The sequence below is a fragment of the Halichoerus grypus genome, chromosome 1, assembly GCF_964656455.1.
Source record: "Halichoerus grypus chromosome 1, mHalGry1.hap1.1, whole genome shotgun sequence".
In the NCBI taxonomy this organism is placed as follows: domain Eukaryota; kingdom Metazoa; phylum Chordata; class Mammalia; order Carnivora; family Phocidae; genus Halichoerus; species Halichoerus grypus.
Genome location: NC_135712.1, coordinates 72202668 through 72215279, shown reverse-complemented (window position 1 = coordinate 72215279; position 12612 = coordinate 72202668). Strand labels below are relative to the sequence as shown.

Here is a 12612-nt window from a genome sequence, read left to right as displayed (position 1 = left end):
TCTTAGTTAAACCCAGGGCTGATGAGACAAAGCATACATCTAGCAAATCATCATCCACCAGTTCCAACAATGTGTTTAAATGGCTAAAATATGAAACAGGAATGTATCAACTTAAGATGCCACATCGAAGCAGGAAGGAGGAGTCTAACTTCCTTCGTCACACAGAAGATGCAGCAATAAGAAAACTTTCTGCAGCCGATACAAGCTCCTCAGAGGCTTCACAAATGTAGGGGGGACTAGAGCAGCGGAGCACTTCGAGAATAAATCTCCCACTTCTCTGGGACGATCCTCCTCATTCTGTCCCCATGGCTAGAAGAGATGCTCTAAGGGCCAGCTGCCACTGGAAGGAAATAAGCTGCAGACGTGCTCACAGCAGTCTCCTAAAAAGCCATGTCTGGTTAGCCCGTTCTGAAGTAAGGCTTATGCAACTAGGCTGGAGACAGAGGAAATGTATTAAATCAAGCTTACTATTTAAGGCAGGGCTTTGACAATCAAAGTGCATTTTCTTTCAGAATAGTTAAATTTCCAGCATAATATCGTGATTCAAAGGAACTCACAGACTTCCTATTTAATGACAAATTGTTAAGTTCTCTAATTAAGTGGGTCCCGGTATTTCTGCCTTAAGGTAATATCTACCGCTTTCAAACTGTAAGGATTTTTTTTTTTTTAAAGATTTTATTTATTTGACAGAGAGAGACACAGCGAGAGAGGGAACACAAGCAGGGAACACAAGCAGGGGGAGTGGGAGAGGGAGAAGCAGGCTTCCCGCTGAGCAGGGAGCCCGATGCGGGGCTCGATCCCAGGGTCCTGGGATCATGACCTGAGCTGAAGGCAGACACTCAACGACTGAGCCACCCAGGCGCCCCTCAAACTGTAAGGATTTAACAGTAAACGCAACAATGACTGCAAAACGCAGACAAAGCCTAATAAAAAAATTGCAAGGTCCACAGACATCAGGTCTACCCGCAAACAAGTAGACCCCAGTAAGAAAAGACAAACTTAAGACCGCTTGCTTCGTGTGCTGCCCGAGGTGGCAGAGCACAGTGCTGACCGTGTACCGGGAAAGGCTCCTGTGGTACAATAGTGCCTTATCTTCCTGGAATACGGTGTTCTGCCCTCAGTGCCCCAGCAGCTTCCTGCATTTCAAATGACAGGGTATACATCAAATCTTTTCCAATAACTACGCTTGAGATTAAAGAGGCAGATGGCTTAGCTAGCCTGTTACCAAACAGGAGACATCTGCTGTACGCAACACATCAATAAATATTTCCTGCTAAAAAATTTGGCAGTAGTCACTTTATTAATAATATTTCTATGTAATTCAGATCCACTTCCATGTGATATAAACTATATACCGTAAGTTACAAACAGAGAAATACCTCATAATAAAAGTAACAGAGCAAGTAACACTGTAAACCAATTGAAGTGAGGAGTTCCAAGTACAGGCTTCCTCTGGGGAAACCAGCTGCTTATTTAGGGACATAGAAATGTGTAAAGGGCCATTCTGTCAAATGTAAGAGAATGAACACATATGCTTCCCTCTCAAAACCTATAAAAATGAAAGTAACTCTGAAGCCCATTAGGACAAAGAGAAGGAATAGCAGCAACTGAGACATGGTAGCCCAGTCAAGAAGCAAGCCTGTTCATGCTCCACAGCCCCGAGGGAGCAGATTAGAAGCGTCAGATGAAAGGCCTCGAGGCAAGGGTGAAGTGTAGGACTGAAATCAATCTGAATGAGGAGCTCTTAGTTCCGCTCCCCTGTTCCATCCAGGCAGGCAACTACACCCCCTCAATCTCCTATCCCAATGGCAGAAGGCTAGGGTTTATAATGGAGAAAATGAACCTGAGAGGCTGAAGAATTAGGACCTCAAGCACAAAAGAAGGTGGGGGAAAAGTGCCATACTGAAAAAGCGGGGATTAAACAAGTCTACATACCAAATGGTGAAAATGCACAACCCCTTTGCGTTATACCACCACCTTTAGCCATGTTCTTGGCAGAAGACCATTCTTCTCTTTAAGACACTGACTGGCTCCAGGGAAAACCCCTACAGATCCTAACATCTTGGGGTATTCCAACAAAATGAAATTGATCCCTACTTGGTCCTCTACAGTGAAGTCCACCAGTTGGCAAATTGCACCCAAACAGGTGGTCCTGTCAATCAACTTTATAATGCTTCATTCTTAAATATGACCACACTTGGGTGCCTGGATGGCTCAGTTAAGCATCTGCCTTCAGCTCGGGTCATACATGATCCCAGAGTCCTGTGATCAAGCCCTGCATCGGGCTCCCTGCTCAGTGGGGAGCCCGCTTCTCCCTCTCCCTCTGCCCTTCCCCCTTGCTTGTGGTCTCTCTCTCTCAAATAAATAAATAAAAATCTTTAAAAATGTATGAACAGACAACAAACATCACTTGATATCTGAGGAAGGCCTCTTATATAAAAGTCAGAAACCAGGGCACCTGGGTGGCTCAGTTGTTTAAGCGACTGCCTTCAGCTCAGGTCATGATCCTGGAGTCCCGGGATCGAGTCCTGCATCGGGCTCCCTGCTCAGTGGGGAGTCTGCTTCTCCCTCTGACTCTCCCCCTCTCATGCTCTCTCTCTATCACTCTCTCTCTCAATAAATTAATAAAAATCTTAAAAAATAAAAAAAAATAGAAGTCAGAAACCAGAATAAATAGAAAAAAAAGGAACAGAGAGGAAAGACAGACAATATAGGAAGGAGAAAACCTAAAATCAAAAAAACAAACAGAAAAACAAAACAATACTGTTAAATATGCAGATGGGGGCATTCCAAGGCCAGGTTTCAATATGTTAAACCTTGTTACCATTTCTCTTTGGAAGCAGCAGTACACATCTTCAACTGCTCAAGAGGCCCTGAAGAAGAGATCCACTGTGCTCCACAGAAGTTCCCCAGGAGAATCAATGGGTCTTCCCAAGCCTCATTCAAGCCTAACTGAATCAAAGGGGCCTGCACAGAGTCTGGGAATCAGCAGCAAGCTTCTACATTTTTCAGGCTTAGAGATTTGCCTTGTTACCCTGACCTCCCCATATCCCAGCCCAATAGCCTTTTCTCTGCCCCTGCCAGAGCAGGATGGGGAAGGTATGTAAGTGACTTAAAAAAAAATTGAGATATAATCCACATATCATAAAATTAACCCTTTTAAAAGTTTACAATTCAGTAGTTTTTAGTATATTTGCAAAGTTGTGCAACCATTACCACTAATTCCAATTAAAACAAATCACTCGATTCCCCCGATCCTCATCAGCTGCTCCTTTCTGTTATAACTCGGCCCACCGCCTTTCTATCTGTAATGCAGCAGGAATCACACTCTGGATTTACCAAGTACTGATCATCTGAGTGCAAAGACTGTGCTTCATTCCTGTGCCCCTAATGACTCCCCTACAACGTATTTTCTCTTTGCAAGCAGACATCTACCCCCCCCTTCACACCTGTATTTTCCACATTTCCAATAGGAATCAACAGACACTTGCTAAAATAACTGTAGGTACTTCAGAACTCATCTTACAGAAAATGTTCACCATTCTTACATGCTTATCAACATGTTCACCTAATAATAACAACAAAAAAAAATGTACACTTTGAAAGAAATATAGCATTACACTTTCAGTTTTTATAATAATCCTCAATAGCCATTTGCATAGCTTAATCCCTGAGCACCCCAGCCCCCGGGGTCTATGAGCATTCATCAACATTCGAATCTAATCCAACACCACTAATGTCTTCCTTACACCAAAGGAAAATGGTAACTTACCTTCTCTCAATCACCCTCCAGAGCTGGCGCCAAAAGTCCAAATTTCTTTCAAATGGAGTCAATAGCAATTTTTGTTCCTCTTCTAGCCTGGCTTTAGAATGAAAAGTTTTTATCTTTGCCAGATTATAATCAAAGGTTTCAAGTAGTAGAAACACTCAAATTCACTACATTAAAAAATAAGTACACAAATATCAACTATCAAACTGTTTTTATTACATTCTGCTGAGTCATTATGAAAATCAAATTTGAAATTTTATACTTAATCTACTTAAGCCCTAGACATTCATCCCACAAAATGACATTTCTCCCACACACCTCCTTCTGGAAGGATGCTCAAGAGAGCAGTGATCAACTCCAGGGTGACTAATGGCTAGAGAAAGGTTTGAAGGAGAGAAGGCCAGGAATGGAGCGCAGTAATCAATTTACTTTGTGCAAAGATGCACATGTACCCAGTAATGCTGGTTACACACAGAATTTGCACTTGAAAGAAGAAATCCACCATTTCCTTTTTAAAAGAATCAAGCCTTCAAAATGCAAATAGCAATGCAAACACACCAAAATGCCAGGCTCAGAATTTCAAGACAAATCTTCATATATTCTAACACTCACCGGACAAGCTGACGTCTCCATTCTAGAAAGTTATCTTTCTCTGCCTGTTTGAGTTCTTCTGGACTAGTGTTTTTGTCCCACTTTGGTCTGAAACAATCATAGAGGAAAAAAAATTCCATGTGAGTTACCAAAATAAAACAGGAGATTTGGATTTAATAATGGCAGCGATAAAAGGAAACAGGAAAAGAGAGAACACCAAATGAAAAATTTTATACTCAGGAGTCTTGTTATGCCTTGTAATGTCCTACATTCTTGCTCAACTCACCTCCGTGGTACACTCAAGAACTGTTTGTTTTCTTCATGGAGTTTCTTAATTCTCTGGCTCTCCTCAAAAGACAATAGTCCAGCTCTAGCCTCAGGATGCACAAACTTGATATTTAGCTTCTCTGTTTAGAGAAAAGAAAGTACTGTAACTGACGTGGCAATCTAGAGAGTGGATATTGGTCATTACTTGGAAAATGAAAAATGCAGCATCTAAAACAGAATTTGAGCTTTCTTGATGTAGATGCCTCCAGCCTTGGATAAATAATTTCCAAGTGAAGTTATCTACCAAAAAAGGAATGAAAGAAAAAAAATCTTTACTAAAGTTTTCAAAAGGCCAATCATTTTTTCAAATACTAATTTTATAAAACTCCATATGCTGAATGCATTTCAAGGAAACAGAAACAGAGTGGGAAGGATTGTAAAGATTCAGTACAACCAATCTAATTTTACATATGGGGAATAATTATCATCCAATGGGAATGGGTGGGGAAGCAAAGATTCAGCAAAGAGACTCCCTCCAGTTAAAACTGGTGAACTACTACACGGCCATCATTTATGTAGGATGTTTATGATGAATGCCCACAATTAATGCTATATAACAATTCAAAGGAATAAAAAAAAAAAAAGCCAAGTCCATGTACAAACTACAGAGACCTCTGTGAACCCTACAGATCGCATGCCAAATTTACCTGTGTGTGTGTGTGAGAGAGAGAGAGAGAGATAGAGAAAGAGAGAGAAAGAGAAAGAAAGAGAGAGAGAGAGAATGCGTGTTTTTGGACGGGTTGATGTTATCCCAGCTTCCTTTTGACCCCATTCTATTCTCATCTCCTTCCAGACTCAAACTTTGTTCCATTTCCTCATTAATCTCTATTTTCCGTCATGTTTCTAAAAATTAAAAAAATTTTAATTACACAGTACGTAAACACTCCTTTTAAAAAAATTCAACAGTAAAGGCATACATTCTCTTTGACCAACTCCCAATCTTCTGCCTACCTATGCAATCTCACTTCCCTCCCTGGAGATTATTGATTAAATGTGTAGGCCTCCAAGTTTTTTCCTAATATACACGTAGATATAGGGATTGGTTGGATTATTTTTTTTTTCCTCCCGGGGAGAGGGAGAGAATCTAGAGCAGACTCCCTGATAAGCGCAGGACCTGATGTGGAGCTCAATCTCAAGACCCTGAGATCATGACCTGAGCTGAAATCAAGAGTCAGATGCTTAACCGACTGAACCACCCAGGCACGCCGGTCGGATTATTTTCTTAATGCAAATGGTACCATACATATGCACTATTCCACAGCTTGGTCTTTTCATGTGGTAACAGGTCATGGACATCCTTCGCTTTAGTATCCACAAATTTACCTCATTCTTTTTAACTGTCATATAGTATTTCATAGCATGTCTATGCCACAGTTTAGCCTATTTTCCACCTATTGAACATTTAGGTTGTTTCCAAGTGTTCATTATTAAAATATGACAGAAATGCAAATCCTCAGGCTCAACCCACACATACTGAATCTCCAGAGGAGGGGCCCAGGAATCTGTTTTCCAGGTAATTCTGTTGCTTACTAAAATTTGAGAACCACTGCTCTAGTGTAGGTATTAAAAAGTGGAAACACCAGGTCATAAAACATGCACTTTAAATTTTTGATATTGTGGAACCAAATGTTTTATTTTCACCCTCTCCCTGTGTGCTAGCTCTCACCCCATAACCTATACACATGCTGGTATTAACCTTGATTACACACATAAGCACGCATGCACACACACACCTCTTCCTGCCACAGTCAAATATCTTAAAAGAATACAGTTCTCAAAAGAATAGAACAAGCTCTAACACTCCTCGCTCTTCTGCACTTATTCCACCCCCTTCCACAAGGCCTGGTTTATTCCATCTCCCTATTAATCTTGTTCTGATTCTTTGTGCCATTCTTCTATTACTACTATTTCAGTCTTGCCTGCTTCTCTTGCTGGACTAATGTAACTGGTCATTCCTGCTCAAAATCCATCAGTGATCTTTCAAAACAATGAAATCTAAAATCACGTTTGACACCTGCTTAAACCTCTCGAAAGATTCCTTTAAAGCCCTCATTTTCTCCAGGCTCTAACCCTTGCCACCTCCCTAGTGTTTGCTCATCACATCCTGTCACTGTGTACTTCAAGCACCCATGAGGCCAACTTATAACCATGTTCTGAACAAAGTAAGCTGCTGTTCACATGTTAGCTTGACTCCTCCACCTGTGTATATCATCCTGGGTCACCTCACCTGTCCTAACAGCTACTCATCCTTTCAGACTCAGCCCCAGCATAAAGCTTTCCTTGACTGGCTCTGGTCATCCTTCAGACAGAATGAATACTAACTACATCTTTTATGTTCCCATTGCTTGCTACAGACTTCTTTCATAGCACCTAAAACAAAATTGTGCAGAAACAAAGTTATCTTACTCAACACTGTACTCTCAGTAGCCAATACAATCCCTGAGAGTAGCTGGGGCCCAATAAAAGCATTTAAATAAATGAATGAATTTGATAAACAGCACAATAACATTTATAATAAAAGAGCAATAAAAGTAGTTTATAATGCTACCTGTGCCAGGTACTTTTCTAAGTGCTCAGAAGACACATACCAAGAAACATGGGAGAGCAGTGACTAAAACAAATTACATGCATGGAAAATTCACTATACTGTGTCAACAAGTGCTTTAAAATACAATTCAAATTGCCTACATAACAGCAGCAGGCCCAGGGAGTTGGCTTCTAACAATGATATCAGAAAACATTTTCTGGAAAATTCTGGTATTGCCCGCCATAATGCTGACTGGTCTTTTTCCTACAAGAGACTGAGTTTCTTGAACTTGATACAATGTATAATCTGAAGGTTTTTTAGAGCTTAATTTTAAAACTGTGGCACAGTCTGAACTTCACAGCTTGATTCTACTTGATTAGACTTTCCCACACTCTTCTGGGATATCTGCCTTTCGGTTAAAGACAGCCCATTTATGAGTTTATTAGGGTCCACAAAACACTTCTAAATAGACAAATTTACATCTAGTCAGCAAAGATGAAGGGTGACCAGTGTCATGTGTACTCAGGAATAAACAACTTACCAGCTACAAACTCTGTTCCTGCAAGTTCTGCAGTTGCAAGGAAGTCATCGAGGGAGCTCTGTTCAGTCACTGACTGAAGATTAAGACGACCCCAATCGTAGCCATCATTGAGCTCACTTGTGTGCAACTACGAGTAAAACACAGGGTAATAATACAGCTGTTCTCTTCTGGTTCTGACATCTGAACAAACTCTAACCTCCCAAGGAACTGTTCTGTGATCTTGAGGGTGGTGTCAGCCCCTTTAGAGTCAATGCTAATACGAGTTAACATTTAACTAGTGAACACTTAAACATGATAGGCACTTCCATTCATTATTTCATTTAATTTTTTTTGAAACTTTTGAAATAAATCTTTTTTTATTTCAAAAATTTTTGAAATAAATCTTACTGTATCTCTATTTTGCTGACGAGGAAACAGTCTTGAATAGATAAAAATAACTTCCTTATAGTTGCTGCTAATGATTAGAGATAAATTTAAATCCAGACTTTCTGATCCTGACAGACATAGCTGAAAATTTTTGATGGAGACCCACAGTAAAAAATACACGTTACATATGACTCAAATGCTGTGATACACACAATGATACAATTCTGTGCCACTCAGGAAGATAATATGGGGGAAAAAAAAGAATGCTGAAACAAAGTTACCTTATCACATGTAACACACTCTGATATTTTGAATTCTATCCTGTTGGGTTAAAAAAAACCACTGGTTGGGACCTAGTTAAGGAATTCCCAGGCACAATCCAGAGTTTGATAAACACTAGTCTAGCTACATGCTCACTACAGTACAAATAAATAAAAAAAATTGAAGCTTAAAAGAGTAGGTGGTTGGTCCAAGGCCACAGGTCAGAAAAAAAAAAAATTCAGAGTAAGGATTAGAATACAATTCTTAAGGATTCATATTCAATCTTCTTACCACTTCCCAAAGGCTGTATTTTAACAAGTTCCCTCAAAAATCAATTAAAATGATCAGTAATCTAATGTCTAGAGTAACTTGGACTTGATGACTATGGAAGAGCCCTGTATGCCGTTTACTCTGCGTATAAAATGGCTGGAAATCAGATGGTATTACAGTGGCACAGAGAGCACAGGTTCTTATTGAGAACTCAGTAAATCTCAAATACTTAGAGGTATGTCAGAATAACAAACAAAAGTCAAACTACTTCATTATTTTTCAAGGATCCTGAAATTATGTTCATCCCTAGGTCCAGGGAAGTATTAGGCCAGCTCACCACAGTTTGGAGATGCACTGTTCATCTTCCAGCGAAACCGTTAGGGAATAATAAGAATGCAGCAAGAATTTGAGTTATTTTGTATTTCTGGTGGCAACCAGCCACTCTTGGAGGATTCATTCTTTGAACAATACCAAAAGAAGTAGCTTTTATGTTTTTTTCTGCTCGGAAACTTTCAAACGCTCCCTACATTCAAGATTCTTCAAGCTCTCCCAATAGCCTCATCGTCACACTAGCCCTCCTTTCCAACCTCTACCTCTGTGCCCTGTGCCTTGCTAGAAGGAGGGCCTGCGTATCGGCTGACAGGAACTTAAACATGCTGCTCTCTCCAAACTCTACTTAGGCGTCACTTTTCCTCCAAAATTTTCCTGTGACTTTTGACCCCAGGCTTCCAGCATTCAGACTCTCTCTCATAGCCAGAAAGAAAGGCTGAGAAACACGATAAGCTGTCTTACCCAGGAGTCGCTGTGACGGTGGTTACGGCTCCGCTGGGTATTCTGGCGGATAAGGGCCCGGCCGAGGGTCCCACGACCTGGCGCTCTCCGGCGGCCCATCGCAGCACCGCACTCGCGCGAACCCTCCCGGCACGGCACGGCACGGCACGGCACTGCACGCGCGTGTTCCGGTATTCAACAGCTCGATCCCCGGAAGTGACGTATAGGCGAGCCCAAGTAGCGGAGGCCCGAGTTAAAGACAAGGAGGAATAACTTGCTCCAAACTGCCCTTCATATATCTCTCATTGCCACTGTTACAGAATATAAATATGAAAATGGCCCGAGAACTTAATTTCTATGGCTATCTCTAAGAATATCTCAAATTTGCACAGAATTATTGAATCAAAACAATGGTACCTTCCAGATTCGTGCGTCGATCTTTAACGTCCGGTTAGGAACTGGGAGACCTGAAAAACATGGCCGTGCGTATTTCAGATCCTAGCCCCGCCTCCCAGCTGCTTTTGTCGCCAAGAGGCGGAGACACGGGTGAGGGATATTTCTGCCACGCCAAGTGGCGTTGCTTCCTGGCGCCGGTTTTTGGCGTGCTTCTCAAGGTGTGGTCCTAACGCCTTCAAGCCCGGAATCTAAATAGTTTTTGTTTACTTAGTCTTTCCTAGCTGCGAACTGGGGAGAAAAGTCCCGGCCTGGATGGGCGTTCGGAATGGAAGCGTGAGCGATGTTTCCAGAGCTTGGCAAGGTTGCAAGGAAAGCCAACAGGATCTGACTTAAATGCCTTATTTAAAAAACATAAAAATTCTACTTAGAATTGCATTAATATTTCCTATAATTAAAGTGAAAACGGTGAGCCGGCTCCTCTGTGGCCTGAGCTTTTGGTGTTCACTCCATCGTTAATTTCCAGCGATGGGCAGATGGAATGCTGGGTGAGAGTTGTGTGGGTGCTGGGCGTTTTGCTGACATTTCATTAATCGTGAGAACCACCTCAGTGTTACCGTGTTCAGAGAGGAAGAAGCTTGCTCACGTCATAGATGGAATATGTATGGTGTCAGGTATCAAACCCCGGATCTCATCAACTATCTTACATGTTCCTGGGAAAAGGGAAGCATGAGGATTGTTAGCACGCATTTCAGAACCCAGCGCTTCTCGAACTTGATCATGCCTGTAAATCCTCCGTGGAATCGCGTCAACGTGCAGATTCTGATTAATAAGGTCTGGGATGGGGCCGGGGACTCTGTACTTCTAACAAGCTTCCGGGTGACGCCGATGCAAATGGTCTGGTCCAAGGGCCACATTTTGAGTAGCAAGAGGAGTGCACTCCCTTTGGTGCAGAGGAAGGCACTGGACTGGCTAAAAAGTGAATCACAGCGAGTTAGGAGCATAACCAGCTCTGGATTCCCTGCCCAGCCCACGGTGGGCTACACCTCACTGCTGACTCTTAATTGAGTTGGAGTGAACTTCAGGAAACAACCAAGGGATTGCTGAAAAGCCATGTTGTAGTTGGCAAGGCTTCCGGAAGTCAGTGACCGCAGATCAGTGAAGGAATGAATCAGAATGTGTTTTCTCCCATTTCCCAACATAGAAAGGGTGTATCTTTAAATACTGCAAAATCTCCATGGTAAGATATGGGAAAGATCCATAGAAGAGAGTAAGTTGACAGTTCCTGGAATTCTCCTGAAGCTGAGTGGTTAAAAATAAAACTAACTCATAAACTAAGATTACATGGGTTTTACATTCTACTAACAACAGTAGATGCTATAAAGAAACCTGCCATCTCATTCCTAAAGCTCAGTCAGGAACTTGGGATTGCACCCTCGTTTCCTTTTCCAGATCTTGTCATCTCCAGAGATTTAGAGAGAGCAAGCCCTTCGGGTTTCTATTGTCATTCTTCCATGGGCTCCAAAAAATCTTAACCAAATAAAGTGATAATTTAATCGAGACTAGTCGAGAGTCAAACAGACACTTACATTGTAAGATTATGATAGCAGCAACTATTCTTAGCTGACAAATAAGACATAAATAATTCTAATATTTCCCTCAAGACATTTCTCAAATCTATCACTGAAAAAGAACTATCCGAGCCTCAGTTTTCTTATTTGTTTAATGGGATAATAATAATCCCTGTCTTGCAGAGGTAGCAAATGAGATAATGCTGAAAGATCATTGCCTAGTAGTTCATGGGGTACCAATTTTCACAGCTGAGCAGTTTCTTTCCCAGACAACTGGATGATGCAGGTGAAAATCCACATGTATAATTGATCCATGTTGTGGGATTATGAGATTAGTTCATTGAGAAGAAGGAGGAAGGCGATTGAGGGTGCTCATGAGATAAGATTATGGGATCCAGATTGAGAGGAAAGAGATTGAGTGGGGAGTGATGATAGTGGTGGTGAGGGTGGAGCATAGTACTGGCTGCAAACCAAGTGGGGGGTGTTGCAAAGATGAATCAGCCCAGGTTCCTACCCTCCAACCATTGAAGCCATTCCACCCACACACTTTGGGGAACAATACAACCCAGCCAAACTACTCTCGTCACTTTGTCATGACAGTGGAAATGCCAGTCCACCAGGTCTGTGTCTGAAAACTGGTCAGATCCTCCTGATTCCCACATAGCTGAGCTCTTCTGTTGAAGCCAAGATTCTCTGCACAGCTGACCTCTGGAGGAGGTCGCATTGATTTTGATTCATATCCAGCTTCCAAATAGCAACAGAGAGTGAGTGTTCCTCATTGATGGTGTTGCATAATACTTGATTTACCGTGGCTAAACAAATGTAGTTGCAAACCCTGAAACCCACACCCAGGAACAAATTTTGGAGTGGCTTTCTGCTCTCCGTCTCCACACTGCGGTGCCTCCCTGGACTCCATATCTGCCTGGGGAGAGAGAAGGGAGAGTGGGGGAATTTCTGTTTTTTCTTCTCACCCCTTGGCCAAAACAGGTCAGTGGCAGAAACCCTGTTCCAAGGCAAGCTTGCAGCCCTGCTCCTCTCTCTCACCCATTCTCTACAGCACCTCGTTCCATCAGGACAGTAAAGCAGTTTGTGTGAGGTTGAGGGTTGTGAAAATCGAAGTCTGGCAGTCTCTGCAGTCACTCAAGCAGTAAGGAAAACTCCCTTCGATTATCTGCCATTCTCAATTTATCCCTGTTGAAAATGGGTAGATTCTCACACATGAGTG

General features: G+C 42.0%; 1 protein-coding gene across 5 annotated transcripts in view; it reads right to left on the bottom strand.

The window, feature by feature from the left end:
* The window catches only part of LSG1 (large 60S subunit nuclear export GTPase 1), a 33311-nt gene extending 23694 nt beyond the window's left edge, over positions 1-9617 (bottom strand). For all 5 annotated transcript variants that reach the window (XR_013445940.1, XR_013445941.1, XR_013445942.1 and 2 more), the window contains exons 1-5: positions 9445-9617; positions 7756-7882; positions 4647-4767; positions 4382-4468; positions 3773-3859 (exon numbers count right to left, since the gene is read on the bottom strand). Coding sequence is in view for 1 of the 5 variants with exons in the window: in XM_036114399.2 (XP_035970292.2) it covers positions 3773-3859; positions 4382-4468; positions 4647-4767; positions 7756-7882; positions 9445-9543 (521 nt within the window). In the remaining 4 variants the exon portion in view is untranslated. The remainder of the gene's footprint in view (positions 1-3772; positions 3860-4381; positions 4469-4646; positions 4768-7755; positions 7883-9444) is intronic.
* Positions 9618-12612: the final 2995 nt, after the last annotated feature.